The sequence below is a fragment of the Trichechus manatus genome, unplaced genomic scaffold (assembly GCF_000243295.1).
Source record: "Trichechus manatus latirostris isolate Lorelei unplaced genomic scaffold, TriManLat1.0 scaffold00042, whole genome shotgun sequence".
Classification (NCBI taxonomy): domain Eukaryota; kingdom Metazoa; phylum Chordata; class Mammalia; order Sirenia; family Trichechidae; genus Trichechus; species Trichechus manatus.
The window spans coordinates 3,160,965-3,187,106 of NW_004443978.1; the positions used below are offsets into that span (position 1 = coordinate 3,160,965).

General features: G+C 45.6%; 2 protein-coding genes across 2 annotated transcripts; one reads left to right on the top strand and one right to left on the bottom strand.

Annotated features, from left to right (window-relative positions):
- Positions 1-219: 219 nt before the first annotated feature.
- On the bottom strand, positions 220-2,962 carry LOC101345199 (cystatin-9-like). The gene is made up of 3 exons (XM_004376472.1): positions 2,723-2,962; positions 1,123-1,248; positions 220-315 (listed from the first exon to the last, which is right to left on the bottom strand). The coding sequence occupies exons 1-3, from the start codon at positions 2,960-2,962 to the stop codon at positions 220-222; spliced, it is 462 nt and encodes a 153-aa protein (XP_004376529.1).
- On the top strand, positions 2,961-25,825 carry LOC101345450 (cystatin-9). The gene is made up of 7 exons (XM_004376473.2): positions 2,961-3,049; positions 21,943-21,947; positions 22,138-22,145; positions 22,374-22,561; positions 23,022-23,322; positions 24,797-24,922; positions 25,730-25,825. Exons 1-7 carry the CDS (start codon positions 2,961-2,963, stop codon positions 25,823-25,825), a joined length of 813 nt encoding a protein of 270 aa, XP_004376530.2.
- Positions 25,826-26,142: the final 317 nt, after the last annotated feature.

Sequence of the window (26,142 nt, forward strand, 5' to 3'; positions counted from 1 at the left end):
CGAACACAAAGCTGCTTCAAATGCTAACGTTTGTTTAATGGTCTATTCTACACAAGGAAACTGCAGAAGTGCTATGTACTTCTACAGCATCCAAGGCCTGGTGAGAGGCCCAGACCCCTGGGATCCAGGAGACCAGCAGCGCGGACCCTCGGCCTTGAGGAGCTGCTGGCAGAGAGTCACTGGGGTCCCAGGAAGAGCAGCCACAGCTCTGTGGTGAGGTCAGGAGTCCGGGACGCCCTCCTCACAGGTGCTGTTCAGCAGATCAAACTTGGTTCTCCAGGGCTGGGTGCTGACGGTGAAGAAGCAGCTGAGCGTCTGTGGGGACATTATGGAGGACCCGGGGGGATGAGACTTTGAGAGCCATAGTCGAGCTCTGAACAAATGGCGTGTCCCCGCGTCCATCTGCAACACGGCTATGCTAGGCGCCAGCACCCCAGGGATGCAGCCCTGGCCCTTAGATGAGGCCCCTGGAGTGCTGGGACTTCCCGCCCTCAGCATGACCTGAGTCTCTTGGTTGTGTGTTCTTTCACTCCCTCCCCAGGTCTGTGGCCTCCAGGGCACCCCCAGAGCAGCCACAGAGTCCTAGGATCCAGAGGGTGCTGCTCAGAGAGCAAGGACTCTTCGATGAGGCTAGACCCAGTTCCGGGGTCACCTCTGCTTACCACCCAGGCTGCCCAGCTCCCATCCCAGGACTGGGCACTGCAGCTCAGCAGGCCCAGGGCTGTGGCTGCTAGGGTAGGGCAGGGGACCCTCCTCAGCTCCAGCCCTCAGACCTGGGTGAGTGGGTAGGGAGACCTGAGACGGCCTCCTCGGGCAAATGCCGTATCTCAGCAGGGACCAGGTCACCTTCCCCCTGGAAGCAGGGAAGAGAGTGTTTGTGGGGGGGAGACCAAGAAGGGAGGGCCACACCCTCTACTCGGTGGCCCCAGAGCCCAGGACCGATCAGGCAGCAGCAGTTTGAATGCCCATGTGGGCAGGGCTGAGTGGGACCACAGGTGGCGTGGTGGTGCTGCTCTCACCCATTTTCTCCGTCCTTGGAATCCTTTTGTCATCTGTTCCCCATGCCCCTCAGCCCCAAGCATGCAGCGTACACAGCTGTGCAAAAAAATGATGGAAGGTCACTCCGTGCCTCCCATTGCTCACCTCTGGGCTTTCCTGGAAGGGGCAGTTGTCAATGTCCTCTTCAAATTTCCCACACCTGGTCTGGCGCAGCTCCAGCTCCATGGAGAAAGCCAGCATGGAATCCAACTATGGGCCAGACAACAGACAGACAGACTTGACAGTGGAGACGCCCTCTCGGCTCCCTCAGACTGCTGCTAGTGTACGTGTGTTCAGTGTAGGAGAAGCCCAGCTCACTCAGTTAGGAGCTCACCCAGGGCTGGGGCTCTGTCCCTGGAGGTCAAGGCAGGTGGAGCCTCCTCCAGTCAAAGAGGTAAGGACAGAGAGGCAGGCTGGTGTTGGGGATGGGGGAAGACACAGGCCGAGTCCCACCTCACAATGTCATGCAGCCTCTCCCCCATGGAGATCCCTCCCTCACTGCCCCAAGCATCTGAAGTTAGAGGCACCCCCAGAGCATGAGCGGCTGCTGCCAGTGCTCTCCTGCCTGCCTGGAGGGATCAGCTGTCCAGGAGTTTGTTGGCAATGTGGACTGAGAGAGGGAGTCTTGTCGGCAGCCATGTTGTCAAACCTTCCACCTGCACCAACAGCAAGAATACTTCCTACAAAGCTACCTGGTACACATGTAAACAAACACACATATGCACTCACACACATACACGTGCATGTGCAGGCAAGCACATACACACACCCTCACACACAGGGAACAATGGTTTCAAGAAACAACATTTGTCCCAACTGTACTCTGAAATTATCTTTACTTTGCATCCTCAACTGTACGGGGGCTGTGAGTGAGAGCTAGGACACCCGATCCAGGCTGCCTCCAAAGAGCTTTGGCCTCAGAGACACTTTGAGTGCTGAGGACCATTTCCTTAGAGGCCTGGTCTTCTCCCTCTGTTGGAGGGAAGAGGGTAAGGTGGTCCTCTGCCTTCCTTTCAGGTGCTGGGTACAGAAGCCAGGAAAGGAATGCCCACTTGCCACACTCACAGAAGTGTCCTTTAGGAGAGGACTCTCCCGCAGATGCCCAAGTCCAAGCCCAGAGAAAAAGCACCTTCCTGGGCACTGCCATGCTGCATGATTCCATTTAAAAGGAGAACATGTTGGGATTAAGTACAGTGATCTGGGACTAGAGAAAAACAACATATAATCCACTGATGAAGACATAGTAGGTGAAGACCACACCAGACCAGGAACTCTGAGCAAGAGGGGGTTGGAGATGAGGAGCTGACTCACAGCATCTCTCTCATTTTATTTCCTTGAAACATCTTCTAGTCTGTCTCTGTAGGTACTTTCTGTCAGGCTGGTTCCCTTACCTAGTGTCCTCATCTACTTATTGGTCCATATTTTGAAGCCATTGTTCAGATAAATAATGTTACAAAATTGATGAAGACTGAAAAATCTATCCTGCATGTGAATAAAACATTGACAGAATTTTTAAAAACCTTCTAAGTTAAATCTTTCATAAAAAGTGAAACTGAACTAAGGTGTATGTTATTTGAGTATGGACTTCAAATGGAGAACGAAGGTACCGTGATAAGACCCTCCCTTGTCCCTAATTTAACAGCAAATGCAGGAGGGCAGGGCAGGAGCGAAGCCATTCACCCACCTTTTCCTTCCAGGCCCTCAGGATGCGAACCAGCCTGTAGGCGTGAGTGTCCCTGCTCTGCAGGTTGAAGGAGTGCAAGGCATACTCCACGGTGGCGGGGAAGTACTCAGCCATGATGTTTTGGTCAGCGAGGTCATTTCCCTCTGTGGTAAGCCATGCGTGAGTCACCAGGAGCAGGAAGCCCAAGAGGAGCAGGAGCACCCAGCGAGGCCGAGCCCATCTCCGAGGCCATCGGGACATGGCTGCGTTGACCGGCTCCCACAGCCTCCGCCTGCACAGCTCCGGCTCCCACGTAGCCTGCCTGGGCACGGGTCCAGGGTTCACACTGTATCCTCTAGAATGCCTCCACCCACCAGGACTCCTTTCTGCCATGCCAACTTGCCCTTTCATAAACGTCAACCCTCATACTCCACCCAAAGCTGATTAGGTCTCCTGTCCATGGGGAAGGGACAGCAGCAGGTGGTGTGGGCTGGGAAGGACCAGCTTGGGAGGGGTGGGTCACCTGGGATTCATGCCAGCCACAACCCCTCCCTCAGAGCCTCGGTGGTGGGAGGGGTCTTTGACTTGGATGCCCCCGAATCTGACCCTGAGAGGAAGAGACAAGTGGGAGAGATGTATGTGGACATGCCTCCTGGGGGCACCAGCAGGACCAGCCCACAAGCAAGGACAGAGGCAAAGTGTTGGGTTGGGGAGAGCTAACTCTGTGGGTGAATAGAAGGCAAACCTGCAAGGGGGCTCTGTGGAAAGACCCCAACCCTTGCCTTTGGATTTCCAGCTCCAGCGGGAGGGCACTGGAGGCTGTGGGAAGGCTGGCCGTGGGCATTATTGCCCAGCACTTTTTCCAGTTCTCCAGGAGGACCACCTCTTGACAGAGAAGAGACTCGAGGAAGGACACATAGGTGCTGGCTGTTGAGGCAGCCACGTGGGGAGGTGCTCGGGCACACAGCGCCTGCCATGACACAGACATGGGGAAGGGCTTCAGCAAAGCCAGAGAACAGCCACAGGATGTCACAAGCCAGGGCAAATAAGGACAGAGTGGGAGAGGCAGAGACATGTCATGTGTTGGCACCAGCTGGACAGTCAAGCGGCCAGACAGAGCTCTGGACGGTGGCATGAGGGTGGCCATGAGGGATACCCCATTCAGGCCGTGAACTCAGTGTGCTCCATTTTCCCTTCTCCTCCCATGCTGCAGAACAGGGGAGAGAATCTGGGAGGGGGGTCCTGAGCCTTGGGGGTGAGGAAGGGGGCAGAGGGAGAGAGCCGAGGGGGATCCTGAACCATGTTGTTGTTAGGTGCCATTGAGTCGATTCTAACTTATAGTGATCCTATGTAGAACAGAAGGAAACACTGCCAGGTCCTGCACCATCCTCACAATGCTTGTTATGCTTTAGCCCATTGTTTCAGCCACTGTGTCAATCCATCTTATTGAGGGTCTTCCTCTTTATTGAAGACACTCTACTTTACCAAGCATGATATCGTTCTCCAGGGACTGATTCCTCCTGATAACATGTCCAAACTATGTGAGACATAACCTTGCCATCCTTGCTTCTAAGGATCATGCTGGTTGTATTTCTTCCAAGACAGAGTTGTTCATTCTTTTGGCAGTCCATGGTATATTCAATATTCTTCGCAAAACACCATAATTCAAAGGCGTTAATTCTTCTTCGGTCTTCCTTATTCATTGTCCAGCTTTCATATTTATAGGTGGCGACTTAAAACATCATGGCTTGAGTCAGCGCACTTTAGTCTTCAAGGTGACTTCTCTGCTTTTCCACATTCCAAAGAAGTCTTTTGCAGCAGATTTGCCCAATGCAACACATCTTTTGATTTCTTCACTGCCGTTTCCATGGGTGTTGATTGTGGATCCAAGTAAAATGAAATCCTTGACAACTTTAATCTTTTATCCATTTATTATGTTGGTCCAGTTGTGAGGATTTTTGTTTTCTTTATCTTGAGGTGTAATCCATACTGAAAGCTGTGGTCTTTGATCTTCATCAGTAAGTGCTTCAAGTCCTCTTCACTTTCAGCAAGCAAGGTTGCATCATCTGCATGACGCAGGTTTTTAATGAATCTTCCTCCAATCCTGATGCCGAGTTCTTCTTCATATAGTCCAGCTTCTTGGATTATTTATTCAGCGTGTGGACTGAATAAGTATGGTGAAAGGCTACAACACTGACACACAATTTTCCTGACTTTAAACCACGCAGTATTCCCTTTGTTCTGTTCCATTGACTGCCTCTTGATCTATGTACAGGTTCCTCATGAGCACAATTAAGTGTTCTGGAATTCCCATTTTTCACAATGTTATCCATAATTTATTATGATCCACATAGTCGAATGCCTTTGCACAGTTAATAAAACACAGGTAAACATTTTCTTGGTATTGTCTGCTTTCAGCCAGAATCCATGTGACATCAGGAAAGATATCCCTCCTTCCACGTCCTTTGACCCATGGAGGGTGAGGAAAGGGGGTACAGGGAGAGAGCCCAGGGGGATCCTGAGCTGTGGGAGTGAGGAAAGGAGTGGGTTTCAGAGAGGCTCCCACTGCACAGGCCCCTCCAGCCCAGCCTGACCTTCTCAACCCTCGGCCGTGAGAGAGAAATGTAACTGTATGAAAGGGACGGTGAGATCTTGGGGTTCACATACAGCAGAAGCCCCACCCTCCCAAGGAATCCACGTGAGTTCTTCCGGAACCACAGGGACCACCAGAGCCTGGCCTTGGAGACCCAAGTGCCAGCCCAGTCAGCTATGTGCTAGTCCTCAGCCTTCCGGTTCCTGACTCGTCTGTGCCTCAGGGCCACCTGCCAAGTGGGTACAGCATGGTGCCTTCCCCCAAGTCTTGCTGTTTGGGGCATAAATGGGATCCTGGGGTGGAGGTGCTGTGCGTATTGAAAAGTTCTCGTTGGGTTGAGAATTTTTCTGTACTGTAACTACTTTCCTCGTCTCTGCTTGGGTGAGTTTGGAACTTTCACATTTCTAACTTCTCCGTAGATGTCTGGACCTGGGCCACAGCCCTGGGGACAAGAGTTACAGAAGGGCTCAGTGCTGCCACAGAGAATGACAGCCAAGTGTAGAACTCAGAGTTATTTTCACCACTGTAATGATCGAAGTGTCCCCTGAGTGTCAGCCCAGGGAGAAGACCACAGGTAGAGAAGGCAGGAGCAAAAGTGCCCTCCAGAGTGGCTGTTCAGGCAGCAGGGGGGCAAGGGATCCCTGGTCTCAGCCACAGGCACAGCCCAGGCAACCAGGGAGGCTGCCCTCTCCCCTCGTCCCAGGCTGCCCACCACGATCATCCTCTGTGCTCTCTCCTTACTCCATGGGGACCCCCTCATGCCCACCTGCACCATGTCATGTGCTCTCTTGATGGTCATCTCAAGTGGATTTTTCCTCTCTGAGCCACAGAGGCATCGAGGGGCAAAGGTTTCTCTCTCACTCAGGACAGAAATGGATACATGCACCCCTACAAACAAGAGTATCTCTGCCAAGCACAGAAATCAGCAGCTCCCATTAAATGCCCTTTAATGTTGACCAATTTTTTTATATACATCACTAGTCAAATGGCAATGAAAGGAATGATCTTATAGCAATAGTAACATGGTGGATGATTGGATGTAATTCAAAAGCACCAACAGCAAAAAAGAGGCAAGTTATATGGTGATAAATAGTAATGAATCTGCATACAGTCAGCACCATGGACTGGAAATGTACAACCAAGTAACTGTTGAAATTACAAGGAAAATCAGCAATTCTAGAGTCACATTGGGAGATTCTAAAAGAACTCTCAGAAGCTGATATCAAGTAGGCTAAACATTATAAACCATTTAGCAGAGTTGAAAAATCCATTAACTAGTCTTCTTCAATGTTTTTTCTGTAAATCCATCTACCCAATAGAGAATTTTTCTTAATGCTCTAATAATCATGAAATTAAAGTGTAAAAAGAATTACAAAAATATTGGTAATTCAATAATATGACTAACTAATAATTAATCTAATGATTAAATTAATTGAATAACTGTGTTTGTAGGTGATAATGTAATCAAATCAGTAGTAAAATGTTAGTGGTAAATTATTAGTAAATTAAACAAGTAAAAATTAATTGGCATCAAAAAGTAGCAGTACAATAAATTAGCTATAAATTAGTAGTAAAAGTCAACTTTAAATTTAATAATTATTGAAAAAAACATAAAAATACTAATAACATACTCAAGGTATGTTATTATTTAACTTAACACCTTATTACCAAATAACTCATCTTTTTTTTTCTTAGCAACATATAGTAATACATTTTAAAACTTGTAAATTACAGCTAACATAGCATTACAAGGAAATTTATACTCATAACTGAATTTATTAAAATGCTAGAAATAATAGAAAAAGAAGAAAAGAATGACCTTAAAGTAGAAACGTAAGGTTAGCAATAAAAGAATCTAACTTTAAAAGAAGAGAGAGGGGGCTAATGAACTAAATCAAATCTTGGGTGAAAAGATTAGTAGGAGTAGGCAAACAGCAAGATTATGAAGATGAGAGAGAGAATACAAAAAAGGAATAATATATAATATTAGCAATGAAAAGGGCAGACCTCTAGAGGCACTAGAAGCATGGAAATGTATGTATCAAAATAAAAAGCTGTTAGACTTGTCACCAAATTATAATCCATAAAAAGAAGAACGAATAAATTGGTCCTCAGTAAAATTAAAAACTTTTGTTCTGTGAAAAGCCCATGTGAAGAGGGAGAAAAGACAAGGCACATAATGGGAGAAAATATTTGTAAACCATATATCCAACAAATGACTTGTACCTAGAATATATAAAGAACTCTCAAGACTCAACAGTAAACAAACCAACAAATCCAATTAGAAAACTGGCAAATGATATGAACAGGCATTTCACAAAGAGGATTTACAGATGGCAAATAAACACATGGAAAGATGTCGGTATCATTAGCCATTGTTGTTATTGTTATTAGTTGTCGTAGAATTGATTAAGACTTGTGGCAATTCTATACAGGCAGAGTAGAACTGCTCCGTAGGGTTTTCAAGGCTGTAATTTTGAAAATGCAAATTAAAACCACAATGAAATACCAAATACAAATTAAAACCAGAATTAGATACCGCTACACATTCATCAGAATGACCAAAATAAAGCATTGTGATGACACCAGATGCTGATGAGGATGTAGAGAAACTTGATCACTCAGACATTGCTAAAGGCTGGAATGTTAAATGGTACAACCACTCTGAAAAACAGCTTGACAGTTTCTTATAAAACTAAGCATGTAATTGCACTCTTGTTCATATACCCCACAGAAATGGAAACTTTTGTTCATGTTGTTCATAGCAACTTTATTTGTTATAGCCAAAAACTATGTTTGGCCCAGATGTCCTTCAACAGGTGAATGGATAAACAAATCATGCCATATACTTACAACTCAGCAATAAAAATAAACTACTGATAAATACACCCAGATGAATCTACAGACAATTATGCTAAGTGAAGATGTTAACCACAAAGGGTTACACACCGCATGATTCCACTTATATAAAATGTTTGAAATGGCAAAATGTTAGAAATGAAGGAGAAACTTGTGGTTGCCAGTGGCTTGGGACAAAGGGGACATATGGGAGGTGGGTACAGTTATAAATGGGCAACTTAAGGAATCCTTGTGGTGACGGAACTGCTCAGTATTGTGACTGTGGTGGTGGATACATGAACCTACATATGTGATAAAATTGTATAGAACCAAACACACACACACACACACATGAGTACAAGTAAAATTGGATAAATCTGATTAAGAATGGTGGATTGTATCAATCAATATCTTAGTAATGATATTATATTATAGTTTTACAAAATATTATATTGGAGGAAACTGGATAAAGTATACATTCTGTATTATTACTTAAAACTGCAAGTGAAGAGGTGGGGTCAACATGACACTATAGACAGAAGCACCATGCCATCCCTCTGCAGCAAAGACTAGAAAAACTAAGTAAAACAGATACAAATGTCAGTCCTGGAAACTGAAGCATTAAATGAAGGGATAAAGAACAAGATCAAACACCAAATGGAAGAAGAAACTGACAGAGAACGAGGAGAGCTACTGAGCTGAGTTCTCCTGTCAGCTAACATGGCACAGCTTCACCATCTTGGAGCACAGTCAGAAACAAGCCTGGACAGGTAGTACGGGAAGGCAACTTCATGGAACTCACAGCATGAGACAGAGTGCCCGGTAACTAGGAATACATGTTTTCTTACGCCTTACCCTTCTGCCCTGTATGCTGTCTCTGCCATTTTCCAATGGACCACGGTCACTCAGCCAGAGAGACATGAGCTCACTGCTGCCTCGGGTCCACCCTGCCCCCTCTGGCTGGCCCCCTCAGCACCATATACATACATATATTCTATATATTTTTTCTTTTCTCTTTCCCTTTCTCCCTTTCCCTCCTCCCTCACCTAGCCCCCTGTGTAGCCTCCGTCTCTTCCTGATGACCCACGCCACACTGCCCAGCAAGAGAGACACCAGCTTACTGCCACCTTGGTTCCACCTTGTTGCCAATGGCCAGTTCCCTCAGTGCCATATTTTGATTTTTCTCTTTCCCTTCCTTCCTTTCCTTTCTCTCACCCACCTAGCCCTGTGTGCCACCTCTGTCTCTTCTCGATGGGCCGTGCTGCATGGCTCAGCTAGAGAGCCACTGGCACATGCCCCGCCTGGGTCTGTCCCACCCCCACCTGCCAGCTTCTGCCATGTCACTATTTTTTTGCTTTTGTTTCTCTCTCTTCTCGCTTTTCTTTCTCCCTCCCACCTAGCTTTGCACATCACATTCTCTCACTTCCCTGCTGCCTCTCTGCACCACTCCACTGAGCACCATGCCCCCAAGCAGCACTGGCACAAAATTCCAGACTTCCAGACCTCACTCCCAGCCACCCTCCAGCCCAGCCCCACTTAGCATGCACCCCCGAGCAAGACCGGTATGGATCCTCAGACCTCTGGACCCCCCTTGCCACCACCCTAGCCCCACCCTGCCGAGCACTGTGCCCATAAGCAAAACTAGCATGAATCCCCAAACCCGCAGACCTTGCCCTGCACCTTCCCATGGCCCCACCCCACCAAGCACCATGCCTCTGATCAGGAACAATGTGGACCCCTGGACTCCATCCCGTGCTGCCCCCCAGAACTGCCCCACAAAGCACCGCACCACTGAATAGGACCAGTGCAGACCACCAGGCTCCTACCCCACCCCATGCCACCCCCCCCCCAGCCCTGCCCTGCCAAGGGTGGCACAGGCCCTTCCTGCCAGCTCCAGATCCATTCTGTCAACTGCCACAGCCCCAGAGGGACCTGGTCCAGACCTCAGGTCCCTCCCCACCAGCTTGGAACCCCCATCCTGCCAACCACCACAGTCCCACTCCAGCCAACAGCCCAGTTCACTATGCAGACTAACAACATATCTCCACCACTTGCCCCCTGCTAGACCTGCACTGCTGCATCACAACTGAGAGTCTGGCCCTGCACACCTGGACAAGATGATGAGAACTATCATGCCCACAGAGGAGTAAGCAACCAACAATACCCAGCCCACAAGCCCAGACATAACCAAACAAAAGAAAAAAGCAGGATGAAACAAACAAACCTACACTCAATAAAGAAAAGAATACCCAAAAGTCTCGGAGACAGCAGACAATATCAGAACATATAAAAAACAGGACAAGATGGTTCTAGTAAGTGACCAGAATAAAGCACCAGTTGACCTTCTGACAGAAGAAAAAGCACTAGAATTACCTGATAGGGAATTCAACAATCTAATATTCAGGGCATTCCAATAGATTAGGAAAGAGCTCAAGGAAAACACAGACAAAATCATGGAAAACACAGACAAAACCAACAAAAACAAAGCCAAATAAAGGAAAACACAGACAAAGCAATAGAAGAATTCATGAAAAGAATACAAGAACAAAATCTCAAAATAAATAAACAGTTAGAAATCATACAAAAACAGAAATTATAAATCCAAAAGATAAACAACAAAATTTCAGAAATGGATAACACAATAGAAGGTGTTAGGAGCAAATCTGAAACAATGGAAGGCAGACTCAGCAAAATTGAAGACAAATCCATGGAAGCCACTTTCTCTGAGGAAAAATCAGAGAAAAGAATGGAGAAAATCTAAGAGCTATCTGAGATATAATCCAGAGCAAAAAATATGTGTGTGACTGGAGTTCCAGAACACAGGGAGAAAATGGAAAACACAGAGAGGATCATTTGCGGACAGAAAACTTCCCTAATACCATGAAAGATGAAAAGCTGACCATCTAAGAAGCTCAAAGAACCTCATATAGGATAGACCGCAAAAGAGAGTCACAAAGACATATTGTAAGCACACTAGCCAAAATGAAAGACAAAGAATCATGAGAGCAGCTCAAGAAAAACAAAGTCACATACAGAGCGGAAACAATAAGACTAAGCTCTGATTACTTGGCAGTAACCAGGTAGACAAGAAAGCAATGGGATGACATATATAAAATCTTGAAAGAAAAAAATTGCCAACCAAAATGGTATATCCTACAAAACTCACTCAAATATGATGGCAAAATTAGGACATTTCCAGATAAAAAGAAATTAAGGAAATAATATAAAAACCAAAACAAACTTACAAGAATTATTAAAGGGAGTCATTCAGTTACAGAACCAACAACATCAGGCAACAGCCTGAATCTAGGACATGGGACAGCATCAACAAGATACCAACATAGGTAATGAACTCTCAAGGATAAAACAAAACTAAAATATTTACAACAGGGAACTAGAGGTGTCAATATGTAAGTGACAACAATGTCTGAACAATAAAAGGGGGAATAAATGGTATAGGTATAGAATTTTGAAATGGAGAGGAAGTCAAGGCAATATCAAGTAATAAAAGACTAGTTCAAACATAGGAAGATAAGGGTAAATTTCAAGGTAACCACAAAGAAAGTTAACAAACCTACTCATCAAAATAAAGAAGAAAAATATAAAGTCTCTTGAAACACAAAATCTAAAATAATAAAAGAAATGAAAAGAAAATCCACAAACAAAAGGAACTTAGCACAGGAGAGTAAGAGAAACAATGAAATCATCAGCACCACAAATAAAGCACTACAAAATGACAGCAATAAACTCACATCTATTGATAATCACACTGAACATAAATCGCTTAAATGCACCCATAAAGAGACAGAGAGTGACAGAATGGATAAAAAGCATAACAGAAAGCATCAATATGCTGGCTACAAGAGACAAACTTTAGAAACAAAGATGAAAATATATTAAAAATCAAAGGATGGAAAAAATGTATAAAGCAAACAGCAAGCAAAAAAGAGCCGGAGTGGCAATGCTAATCTCAGATAAAATAGACTTTAAGGCAAAATCTACCATAAAAGACAAGGAAGGACATTAGATAATAATTAAAGGGACAATCCACCATGATGACACAACCATAATAAACATCTATGCACCCAGTGACAGGGATCCAAAATACATACAACAAACTGTAACCGTGATGAAAAGAGAAATTGCTAATTTCACAAAAATAGTAGGAGACTTCAACATACCACTCTCGGTAAAGTACAGAACATCTAGAAAGAAACTCAACAAAGATACAGAAGATCTAAAGGACACGTTCAACCATCTTGACCTCATAGACATATATAGAATGTTCCACCCAGCAGCACATGGAACATTCTGCAGAATAGACCACATTTTAGGCCACAAAGCAACCCTCAACAAAATCTAAAACATTGAGATAATACAAACCATTTTCTCTGATCACAACATCTTGGTGGTATGAGGTCCCCCATGTCTCTCTGCTCCCTTCTCTCTTTTATATCTCAAAAGAGACGACTTACGACACAACCTAATCTTGTAGATTGAGTCCTGCCTCATTAACATAACTGCTGCTAATCCCAACTCATTAACATCATAGTGGTAGGATTTATAACATGTAGGAAAATCACATCAGATGACAGAATGATGGACAATCACACAATACTGGGAATCATGGCCTAGCCAAGCTGACAGATATTTTTGGCGGACACAATTCAACCCATAACAGAATTTTTGGGGGACTTCATACCACGAAGAAAGTAGAGCCAGGAGCATGCATCCTTTTGACCAGGGGTCCCTGCACTGAGAAGCTCCTAGAGCAGGGGAAGATTGATGACAAGGACCTTCACCCAGAGCTGACAGAGAGAGAAAGCCTTATGCTGGAGCTGGCACCCTGAATTTGAACTTCTAGCCTCCTAGATTGTGAGAGAATAAATTTCTCATTGTTAAAGCCATGCATTGTGGTATTTCTGTTGTAGTAGCACTAGATAACTAAGACAGAATTTGGTTTGAACAGATCAAGGAGATACCGTGGTTCAAAATCAGGAAAGGTGTGCATCAGGATTGTATCCTTCCACCATACTTATTCAATCTGTATGCTGAGCAAATAATCTGAGAAGCTGGACTATATGAAAAAGAACATGGCCTCAGGATTGGTGGAAGACCCATTAACAACTTGTGATATGCAGATGACACAACCTTGCTTGCTGAAAGTAAAGAGGACTTGAAGCACTTACTGATAAAGGTCAAAGACTACAGTCTTCAGTATGGATTATACCTCAACATAAAGAAAACAAAAATCCTCACAACTGGACCAATAAGCAATATCATGATAAATGGAGACGAGAGTGAAGTTGTCAAGGATTTCATTTTACTTGGATCTACAATCAACACCTATGAAAGAGCAGCCAAGAATTCAAACGACGTATTGCATTAGGCAAATCTGTTGCAAAAGACCTCTTGAAAGTGTTGAAAACTGAAGATGTCACTTTGAGGATTTAGGTGTGTCTGACCCAAGCCATGATATTTTCAATCACCTCACATGCATGTGAAAGCTGGACAATGAGTAAGAAAGACTGGAAAAGAATTGATGCCTTTTAATTATGATGTTGGCGAAGAATACTGAATATACCATGGACTGCCAGAAGAACGGACAGGTCTGTCGTGGAAGAAATACAGCCATTGTGCTCCTTGGAAGCAAGGACGGTGAGACTTCTCACATACTTTGGACATGTTATCAGGAGGGACCAGTTACTAGAGAAATGCATCATGCTTGGTAAAGCAGAGGGTCAGTGAAAAAGAGGAAGAACCTCAACAAGATAGATTGACACAGTGGCTGCAACTATGGACTCAAACATAGCAACGATTGCGAGGATGGCACAGGACCAGTTAGTGTTTCATTCTGTTGTACATAGGGTCACTATGAGTCAGAACCAAATTGATGGCACTTAACAACAACAACATACTTGTGGATATCCCATTTGGGAATATGGTTTTCTTTGTTATGTTAATGGAACACATCAGTGTAGAGTGTGTCTTAAGCCAATCACTTTTGAGATATATAAAGAGCAGTTTAGGTACAGAGAAGCAAGCACAAATGGGGAAAGATAGATGGCACAGGAAGATCTCCAAGGGACTCCGAGAAGAATGCTAGAGAAAATGAGAAAGGATTTTCCCCAGAGCAGACAGAGAGAGAAAGCCTGTCCCTAGAGCCAGAGCCCTGAATTCAGACTTCTAGCCTCCTATACTGTCAGAGAATAAATTTTTATTTGTTAAAGCCACCCATTTATGGTATTTCTGTTATAGCAGCACTAGATAACCAAGACAGTAAACAAAAGGCTAAAACTCTCAAAATCATTATATGAGACTGTTACGGCAAGAATCGTATGAGGACAGAACATGTAGCTTAATCTCCCATGTGAACATATGTACTCCAATCCTCAATACATCTCAGGAATGGGATACAGCTGTACAGATCACACTTTATGACCCAGTCTAGAGTTTCCCCAGGATAAAAAGATAGTTCTATTTAAAAAGTATTAATATAATGAATTAAAAGAGTAAAAGCACTTTTATCTTAATAGGTACCAAAAAAAAAAAAAAAAAAGCACTTGGTAAAATTTTTCTGAAAGAAAGCAAATTCTTTACTGACCAGTATCATAACAGAAATTGTTTAGCCTGGAAAAGGAGCGCCTTTGAAGTTGAGAATGCAAAGCTTACCTTCAACAATGTAGAGTATCCATGTCTTTAAAATATGGAAAAAACATGAAAAATGATATAAGAATTAAATGGAAGGAATAAAAATTATAGCTACTTGAAAAGGACTTGAGATTTTCAAAGGAAAAATTTTAGCTACTGAATCAAATAAGATGATTTATCAGGATTGCTAACAAAAGACCTAGATGTAAGAATGGATAGTTAAAACACTGGCAAAAAACAATTAGAAAATGTCATGGAAATGAAAATAGTGTCATTCAAAATAAAAGAAAAAAAGCCATGAGCTTTCTATGAATAAATTTAGAAACAAATGATCAAGATAATCTGGAAGAGCATAACAATATATTATTGAAGGTCATAAAGGAAGACTGAGGAAAAGGATGTGTGTGTGTGTTTACCACATATATCAAGTATGCACGGAAAGACTCTGTAACTTAATAAATTGTTTCTTAATTAATCATACATGTAATATAATTCCAATAAAGCCCCAAAGAATTTTTTTAATAAAGTTAGACAAACAAATTCTAAAAGTCTATAGGAAAGTAAAGATCAAAAATCACCCAGAAGAACTAGATGGTGCCTGGCTACCATCACCGACCGCTCTGACAGGGATCACAATAAAGGGTCCCAGACAGAGGGGGAGAAAAATGTAGAACAAAATTCAAATTCACAAAAAAGGACCAGAAATACTGCTCTGAAAGAGACTGGAGGAACCCCTGAGACTATGGCCCTGGACATCCTGCTAACTCAAACCTGAAGCCGCTCCTGAAGTCCACCTTTCAGCCAAACATTAGACAGGCCTATAAAACAAACAATAACACAGGTGAGGAACATGCTTCTTTAGTTCAATCAAGTATATTGATACCAACTGGGCAACACCTGTCCAAAAGCAAAGCCGAGAAGCAGGAAGGGATGGGAAAAATGGACAAATGGATAAGAGGAACCTGGGGTGGAAAAGGAAAGAAGGAAAGGGGGAGAGTGCTGACACATTGCAGAGATTGCAACCAATGTCACAAAATAATTTGTGTATACATTTTTGAATAAGAAACTAATTTGTGCTGTAAACTTTCACTTAAAGCACCAAAAAAAAAGAAAAAAAGAAAAAAAAGACCAGAAACTAGCTGAAATGTTTTCTTAAAAAGAACTTTTACAGGTGATCTTATTGTTATATGTCAAGCATTTTATTTACAAGACAAATGAAATAAAATACACAAAACAAGATCAGATCCAAACAAATTTCATAACATGGTTAAATGCAAGTGAAGTAGTGTTTATTATATTGTCTTTATTGCATTTCCTGCATTTCTGGCAATCTTTAAACTTTAACATTTTATGTAAAGAAAAAGAAAACAAGATGGCCAATGGAATGGGGATGCTGTGAAGGCTGGAAATGGTCCTAGCTGAAGTTGTTAAAAACAAACATTTTTGAAAGATGTGGTCAGAGAAAGGAAGTTTGGAAAAGTTTTTCATGTATGTTATAAGGACTTCAAAATGTCCATTACTGACAGACTTGGGAAGCAATATGATAAAAGAAGGGGGAGGATTTAGCCATGCAGAAGTGGCTTGACACAGCTTGATTTTATCTCATAAGTCATCACTGGTGGTGTTCATCAGGGTGAGCTGTTTGAACCAAGTTAAGCAACGCAGAGAGAGAAAGGAAAAAATACTCAGAACTTCTTGTTCTGAAAAAGTAAAACAATTCCCTTTTCTTTCCCGAAGCGAGGGAGGGAGCAGCTCAGGGAAGTGGCATTATGCTGCTTGATTCTTGGGGAGTTCTTGAACTAGGGCCCAGTTTTGGGGCCATCTCCAGGCCTCAGAGGTGATCTTCTCAGGTCACCACCCATCCAATGCTGTGTTCCTGCACTTTCCTCCTGGAAACTCCAAGGAGCAGGCCAAGAACACAGGCATTGTAGTAGGTTAGCATGCGCCACCTGGTAGCTGTGAACCCTACCCCAGGGAGGCACTGGGACTGCTGAGTGACCTTGCTTCACACCAGCACAGGCCCTGGGAGCAGGCACTCCTATACAACAAAACCCTGGACCAAAGGGAGGAAACTCTGGATGGAGGAGCATCTCAGCTTCCGTCCTCCCATCCGCAAAAGTCCATAGGTTGGAACAAAGGACAGAGAGGAGACCAGCTCAGTGAAGTAGGGCATCTGACCTAGTAACAGAAAAGCTTCCCTTGAAACCAGAGAAAAGGCATGAGAATGATAGAGAGCATAAGAAGAAGCTAAACCACCTCCTGAACCCTACAGAATAAGGAGAGGAAGATCAGTAAGAACCACAGACAGAGAGCAAAGCAGCTAAATCGCCCAGGGGCAGGAAGGCTGCTCAGAATGTGTAACATGCCTCTGGTCTGTTCAGGGGCCATGGGACTGAGGGGTCTGAGTGAGACTGCAGCACGGGACTGTGGTTAGAACACACTTTTCTGCCTCCCAAGGACATACTCTTAGAGATTCTTAGGGGAGCATCCCTCGGCCCCCCTTTCTGAGACTCTAGTTTTCTATGCAGACCTCTTCTCAATTCAGAGTTCAAACCACATGCCTAATATCTGGCAATGTGCTAAATGTATTTTCCTGAATACTACTTGTGGATTGAATTGTGCCCCCACAAAATGCTATGCTGAAGTCCTAATCCTTGATACTTGTTTGAAATAGGGTCTTCGAAGATGTTATCAGTTAACACGAGGTAGTACTAGAGTAGGTAGGTCCTGATCCAATGAGTACATAAAGGGAAGATGGTCATGTGAAGACCGAGGCAGAGATTGGAGTTATACTGTAACAGGCAAGCCAAGGAACGCTTGGGGCTGCCAGAAGACAGGACAGACAAGAAAATATCTTGCCCTAGGGACTTTGGAGACAGCATGTCCCCTACAGACACCTTGAATTTGAACTTCTATCCTCCAGAACTTTGAGACAATAAATTTCTGCCATTTTAAGCCACCCACTTTGTGGTGCTCTGTTACGGAAGCCCTAGGAAACTAAATATACCATTCAATTATCACCCGCATGTTTTTCACAAATTATGACCTAACTCCTGGTCCGTGAGGAATTCCATATTTAAATTCTGTCAGTGATTCCTGATGTAAAAATGGCATGGGGTCAGTGTCTGACCTTCTCTAACTTTACATGTGGGAAGGAGAATCAAGATCAACAGCGCAAGGCTGATTCCTGTGAGGTGGAGGTCAGACATGCCTCACCTCTCCACCATCTTTACCAATTCTGACATCAACCGTCCCTCCCACAGCCCTCTCTACTTCTCTGCTGGCTTTAATAACTCATTGCAATAGCCACACAGAACTCACAGACCATACTCACGATTATGGGGTTTTTTTAGGGAAGTAAAAGGTTACAATTCAGGTTCAGAAATACTCAGGGTAAAGTTCTTCCATCAGGGCAGCCTCTTCCTAGCCGTGCTTGAAGGCATGACTCTCTGGCCGTAGGCCTCTGCCCTGCTTAGGCAAGTGTTACAAAGCTCTTTTAGCCCCTGCAAATAAGTCCCCAGTGGCACCCCAGGCATTCAGTTTTCTCACTCTGTGGTCCAGGAAACCCACTTCTCAGTCTCCAGCACGTCTCTCCTGCCACCGCTTTCCACCACTTCTCACCATCTTCAGGGTTACAGCTCTCTCTCTTTCTCTCTCAATCTCCTCGTTCCAGGAACTTCTCTGCACAGGGATCTGGGGTCCGAAGGATGCACTCTCTGCTCCTGGCTATTCTTCCTTGGTGGGGGTAGGATCCTCTCCCTCACGCCTCTCGCCTCTCAAATGGCTCACCTGAAGCCCAGAGGGATGGCAAAACTGACAAATCTTCTCACTAGGCCATGATTACCCTATCTGCACAGTCCTGCCCAATCATTTTGGCAGTAGTTATAAGACCATGGTGAGAAAGCCCACACAAAAGCGTTCCATCACACCGCACCTTATACCAATCACTCTTAATATGCTTATTACCCTTTCCTGGGATACAACCAACATCTACACTCACCAATCTCTACTATCTCCCAAATGTGTATATGTCTGTATGCACTTGCACACACATTTGCATACACACAACCCTTTCTATCACATTCCCCAACACTCTGTCTGGACTCCGATGCAGCTCATCCCTGAGGGGAAGCAGCCCCACATAGGTGCTTGCTTTTGGAGAAGACGAAGTCTCAGCAGAAGACAGAGGGCCACCTCCTAGAACTTTGTTCTTTTTTTCAACTTCCATTTCTCTTTTCTTTCCTTTGACTCTTCTCTTATCTGACATTTCGTTGTATAGCTTTCTCAATATCCAACTTTGCTTTCTGTCTCTCCAACTTTTTCCTTTCTTCATTTTCTTCTTCTTCTCAGTTTTCTGTCCACCTCTTCATTAATAGCTTTTAATTAGCATTTGAAACATATTGTAATGTTTTTATTTTACAATCTTAATACATTTTTTCTATTTAAATATGCAGTAGTTAAATGACAGGTCCACAAAGTCTTCGATACTTTTTTTCAAGCAGTAGAGCCTAATTCCTTTCCCCTGGCATGTGGGCTGGACTTAATGAATTGTTCTAATAAATAAAGTGGAGGTAACCATATACAACTTCAGTGAGTAGGTCATGAAAGGCACTGTGGCTCCTTGCTTCCTCTCTTGCTCTTTCTTGGATCACCTGCTTTGTTTTTAGGCAGCTACCATGTTGAGCAGATCTATGTAGGAGGACCACATGTTGTTCCGGACAACAACCAGTGAGAAACTAAGGCCTCTAGCCGACAGCCATGTGAATGAACCATTTTTGAAGTGATCCTCCAGCCTCAGTCAAGTCTTCAGGTGTAACTGCAGCCTCAGATGACATCTTGACCCCAACATCATAAGAAACCCTGAAAAAAATCTACCTAGCTAAGCTACACTTGAATTCCTGAACCACAATAACCTTAGCACAATAAAGATTGTTTTAAACCACTAAATTTTGGAATAATTTGTTTCACAGCAGTAGATAACATATATATAGGGGGTCCTGGTGGCACAGTGGTTAACAGCTTGGCTGCTAACCAAAAGGTCAGCAGTTCAAATCCACCAGCCACTCCTTGGAAACTCTATGGGGCAGTTCTATTCTGTCCTATAGGGTCGCTATGAGTCAGAATCGACTTGACGGCAATGGGTTTGGTTGGTTTATATATGTATATAATTATTATTATTTAGTAAGTTAAGTTAAATATAGAGGGCATTAGTAGTTCAGTGGTAGAATTCTGGCCTTCTGTGCAGGAGACCTGGGTTCATTTCCTGGTCCATGCACTTCATATGTAGCCACTACCTGTCTGTCCGTGGAGGCTTCTATGTTGCTATGATGCTGAACTGGTTTCAGTAGAGCTTCCAGACTAAAATAGACTAGAAAGAAAAGCCTGGTGATGTACTTCCAAAAAAATCAGCCAATGAAAACTCTATGGACCACAACAGTCTGGTCTACAACCAGTCATGGGGTTGGCGTAGGACTGAGCAGCATTTCGTTCCTTTATGCATGAGGTTGTGTGAGTGGGGGGCCAATTTGATGGCAGCTAAAAACAAGTTAAATATGTATCAAAAACTTAAATTCTTTGAACTAAATAGATTTGGACTTACATGGCATGCAGACATGGTTGAAACTCAGTTGCAAAGCTATCACCTCCCAAGAGTTATAACAGCTGCTTCTCTTGCATATTTTTTCTCTGGGTGTCTCCTCCACATGGCCCCAGTCATGTTCCTGACATCTATGCACAATTCTGCACCTCCACCTCCCCCAGCCTAGATAAGACCTGTCAGAGTCTTGACTCTCATTCTCTCTTCCAGTTTCCATGGATCTCCATGGTTCAGAAGAAGAACTCAAGTATCAGTTTGTTCCTTTCCTGTTTCTAGCATAACAGTCAGACTCTTTGTGGGCTAAAGAAAAAAACAAAAAACAAAAACACACACAAAAGTAGTCATTTTTATCATCCATTTTGTCATCATCCAACAGACAATGAGTCTAGCAGAGTACAGGCAGAGCAGAGTCCTGGGCTCCAGCTCTCCCCAGTATTGTCAAGCGCAGAGACATTTGTTAAGCCCTGGCACCATCTGAGCCCGCACGATGGGCTTTCACAGGGTCCATGGCCCTGCAGTGGAGTCCCCACAACACACACAGACTCTCCTGCAGTCTGGGGACTCTACACCAAACATTAGAAATTTGTCCATTTCCTCTAGGTTTTCAAATTTATTAGAGTATAATTTTTCATAGTAGTCTCTTATGATTCTTTTAATTTCAGTCGGGTCTGTTGTGATATCACGCATCTCATTTCTTATAGGGGTTATCTGCTTCCTCTCCTGTTTTTCTTCAGTCAGTTTGGCCAATGGTTTATCAATTTTGTTGATCTTTTCAAAGAACCAGCTTTTGGTCTTGTTGACTCTTTCAATTGTTTTTCTATTCTCTATTTCATTTAATTCTACTCTAATTCTTATTATTTCCTTTCTTCTGGCACCTGAGGGCTTCTTTTGCTGCTCCCTTTCTACTTGTTCCAGTTATAGGGTTAATGTTTTGATTATGGCCCTTTCTTCTTTTTGGATGTGTGCATTTATTGCTATAAACTGACCTCTGAGCACTGCTTTTGCTGTGTCCCAAAGTTTCTGGTAGGGAGTGTTTTAATTCTCATTTGATTCTATGAATTTCTTAATTCCATCCTTAATTTCTTCTATAACCCAGTAGTTTTTGAGCAAGGTGTTGTTCAGTTTCCATGTGTTCGATTTTTTTTCCTTGTTTTTCTGTTGTCAATTTCTACTGTTATGGCTTTATGGTCATTTTGATGCTTTGGATTTTGTTAAGGTTTGCTTTATGGCTTAATATGTGGTCTATTCTGGAGAATGTTCCATGTGCTTTGGCAATTCCAAATTCGTGTTGGGAGTTTCTTATATACAGCTCAGGAACTCACATCAGACACGCTAAAATTAGTGAAAATATACTTGTTATGTAAAATAAAATTAACATGTACAACTCAATATACACCTGTAGAAGAACCCTCCATGCAACATCAAGTATAAATTCCTCTAAAGCATATTCAGTTTATAATGCAATAAACTAGTAGTCTCTCCCCTCTGCCCCCTTTCCTCACACACACGGCTCAGGACCAGCCCCCAGGCTCTCCCCTCTGCTCCCTTTCCCTATCCCCACAGCTCAGGTAGCCCCAGGCTCTCCCCTGTGCCGCCTTTCCTCATCCCCAAGGCTCAGGACCCCCAGCCTCTCCCCTCTGTCCCCTTTCCTCACCCCTACCACTTAGGTCCCTCCCAGGCTGTCCCCTCTGCCCACTTTCCTCACCCCTACAGCTCAGGAACCCCCCTACCCTCCATGCTCTCCACTCTGTTATGCAGCCTTGAAGGTGAGGGCATATGGAGTGCACTGGGTTCACGGCCCGAATAGGGTATCCTTCATGGCCACCCTCGAGCCACCATCTTGAGCTCTGTCTGGCCGCTTGACTGTCTAACTTTTGCCAACACATGGCATGTCTCTGCCTCTCCCACTCTGTCCTTATTTGCCCTGGCTTGTGACATCCTGTGGCTGTTCTCTGGCTTTGCTGAAGCCCTTCCCCATGTCTGTGTTGTGGCAGGTGCTGCGTGCCCGAGCACCTCCCCACGTGGCTGCCTCAACAGCCAGCACCTATGTGTCCTTCCTCGAGTCTCTTCTCTGCCAGGAGGTGGTCCTGCTGGAGTACTGGAAAAAGTGCTGGGCAATAATGCCCATGGCCAGCCTTCCCACAGCCTCCAGTGCCCTCCCGCTGGAGCTGGAAATCCAAAGGCAAGGGTTGGGGTCTTTCCACAGAGCCCCCTTGCAGGTTTGCCTTCTATTCACCCACAGAGTTAGCTCTCCCCAACCCAACACTTTGCCTCTGTCCTTGCTTGTGGGCTGGTCCTGCTGGTGCCCCCAGGAGGCATGTCCACATACATCTCTCCCACTTGTCTCTTCCTCTCAGGGTCAGATTCGGGGGCATCCAAGTCAAAGACCCCTCCCACCACCGAGGCTCTGAGGGAGGGGTTGTGGCTGGCATGAATCCCAGGTGACCCACCCCTCCCAAGCTGGTCCTTCCCAGCCCACACCACCTGCTGCTGTCCCTTCCCCATGGACAGGAGACCTAATCAGCTTTGGGTGGAGTATGAGGGTTGACGTTTATGAAAGGGCAAGTTGGCATGGCAGAAAGGAGTCCTGGTGGGTGGAGGCATTCTAGAGGATACAGTGTGAACCCTGGACCCGTGCCCAGGCAGGCTACGTGGGAGCCGGAGCTGTGCAGGCGGAGGCTGTGGGAGCCGGTCAACGCAGCCATGTCCCGATGGCCTCGGAGATGGGCTCGGCCTCGCTGGGTGCTCCTGCTCCTCTTGGGCTTCCTGCTCCTGGTGACTCACGCATGGCTTACCACAGAGGGAAATGACCTCGCTGACCAAAACATCATGGCTGAGTACTTCCCAGCCACCGTGGAGTATGCCTTGCACTCCTTCAACCTGCAGAGCAGGGACACTCACGCCTACAGGCTGGTTCGCATCCTGAGGGCCTGGAAGGAAAAGGTGGGTGAATGGCTTCGCTCCTGCCCTGCCCTCCTGCATTTGCTGTTAAATTAGGGACAAGGGAGGGTCTTATCACGGTACCTTCGTTCTCCATTTGAAGTCCATACTCAAATAACATACACCTTAGTTCAGTTTCACTTTTTATGAAAGATTTAACTTAGAAGGTTTTTAAAAATTCTGTCAATATTTTATTCACATGCAGGATAGATTTTTCAGTCTTCATCAATTTTGTAACATTATTTATCTGAACAATGGCTTCAAAATATGGACCAATAAGTAGATGAGGACACTAGGTAAGGGAACCAGCCTGACAGAAAGTACCTACAGAGACAGACTAGAAGATGTTTCAAGGAAATAAAATGAGAGAGATGCTGTGAGTCAGCTCCTCATCTCCAACCCCCTCTTGCTCAGAGTTCCTGGTCTGGTGTGGTCTTCACCTACTATGTCTTCATCAGTGGATTATATGTTGTTTTTCTCTAGTCCCAGATCACTGTACTTAATCCCAACATGTTCTCCTTTTAAATGGAATCATGCAGCATGGCAGTGCCCAGGAAGGTGCTTTTCCTCTGAGCTTGGACTTGGGCATCTGCGGGAGAGTCCTCTCCTAAAGGACACTTCTGTGAGTGTGACAAATGGGCATTCCTTTCCTGGCTTCTGTACCCAGCACCTGAAAGGAAGGCAGAGGACCACCTTACCCTCTTCCCTCCAACAGAGGGAGAAGACCAGGCCTCTAAGGAAATGGTCCTCAGCACTCAAAGTGTCTCTGAGGCCAAAGCTCTTTGGAGGCAGCCTGGATCGGGTGTCCTAGCTCTCACTCACAGCCCCCGTACAGTTGAGGATGCAAAGTAAAGATAATTTCAGAGTACAGTTGGGACAAATGTTGTTTCTTGAAACCATTGTTCCCTGTGTGTGAGGGTGTGTGTATGTGCTTGCCTGCACATGCACGTGTATGTGTGTGAGTGCATATGTGTGTTTGTTTACATGTGTACCAGGTAGCTTTGTAGGAAGTATTCTTGCTGTTGGTGCAGGTGGAAGGTTTGACAACATGGCTGCCGACAAGACTCCCTCTCTCAGTCCACATTGCCAACAAACTCCTGGACAGCTGATCCCTCCAGGCAGGCAGGAGAGCACTGGCAGCAGCCGCTCATGCTCTGGGGGTGCCTCTAACTTCAGATGCTTGGGGCAGTGAGGGAGGGATCTCCATGGGGGAGAGGCTGCATGACATTGTGAGGTGGGACTCGGCCTGTGTCTTCCCCCATCCCCAACACCAGCCTGCCTCTCTGTCCTTACCTCTTTGACTGGAGGAGGCTCCACCTGCCTTGACCTCCAGGGACAGAGCCCCAGCCCTGGGTGAGCTCCTAACTGAGTGAGCTGGGCTTCTCCTACACTGAACACACGTACACTAGCAGCAGTCTGAGGGAGCCGAGAGGGCGTCTCCACTGTCAAGTCTGTCTGTCTGTTGTCTGGCCCATAGTTGGATTCCATGCTGGCTTTCTCCATGGAGCTGGAGCTGCGCCAGACCAGGTGTGGGAAATTTGAAGAGGACATTGACAACTGCCCCTTCCAGGAAAGCCCAGAGGTGAGCAATGGGAGGCACGGAGTGACCTTCCATCATTTTTTTGCACAGCTGTGTACGCTGCATGCTTGGGGCTGAGGGGCATGGGGAACAGATGACAAAAGGATTCCAAGGACGGAGAAAATGGGTGAGAGCAGCACCACCACGCCACCTGTGGTCCCACTCAGCCCTGCCCACATGGGCATTCAAACTGCTGCTGCCTGATCGGTCCTGGGCTCTGGGGCCACCGAGTAGAGGGTGTGGCCCTCCCTTCTTGGTCTCCCCCCCACAAACACTCTCTTCCCTGCTTCCAGGGGGAAGGTGACCTGGTCCCTGCTGAGATACGGCATTTGCCCGAGGAGGCCGTCTCAGGTCTCCCTACCCACTCACCCAGGTCTGAGGGCTGGAGCTGAGGAGGGTCCCCTGCCCTACCCTAGCAGCCACAGCCCTGGGCCTGCTGAGCTGCAGTGCCCAGTCCTGGGATGGGAGCTGGGCAGCCTGGGTGGTAAGCAGAGGTGACCCCGGAACTGGGTCTAGCCTCATCGAAGAGTCCTTGCTCTCTGAGCAGCACCCTCTGGATCCTAGGACTCTGTGGCTGCTCTGGGGGTGCCCTGGAGGCCACAGACCTGGGGAGGGAGTGAAAGAACACACAACCAAGAGACTCAGGTCATGCTGAGGGCGGGAAGTCCCAGCACTCCAGGGGCCTCATCTAAGGGCCAGGGCTGCATCCCTGGGGTGCTGGCGCCTAGCATAGCCGTGTTGCAGATGGACGCGGGGACACGCCATTTGTTCAGAGCTCGACTATGGCTCTCAAAGTCTCATCCCCCCGGGTCCTCCATAATGTCCCCACAGACGCTCAGCTGCTTCTTCACCGTCAGCACCCAGCCCTGGAGAACCAAGTTTGATCTGCTGAACAGCACCTGTGAGGAGGGCGTCCCGGACTCCTGACCTCACCACAGAGCTGTGGCTGCTCTTCCTGGGACCCCAGTGACTCTCTGCCAGCAGCTCCTCAAGGCCGAGGGTCCGCGCTGCTGGTCTCCTGGATCCCAGGGGTCTGGGCCTCTCACCAGGCCTTGGATGCTGTAGAAGTACATAGCACTTCTGCAGTTTCCTTGTGTAGAATAGACCATTAAACAAACGTTAGCATTTGAAGCAGCTTTGTGTTCGGTGGTTTCGGGGAGGGGGCTATGGAACAGGGGCCAGAGTTGTCAACCCTGAAACTCGACACCCCTGAGTGCCCTGAATCTGGTTGTACCCATGACCTG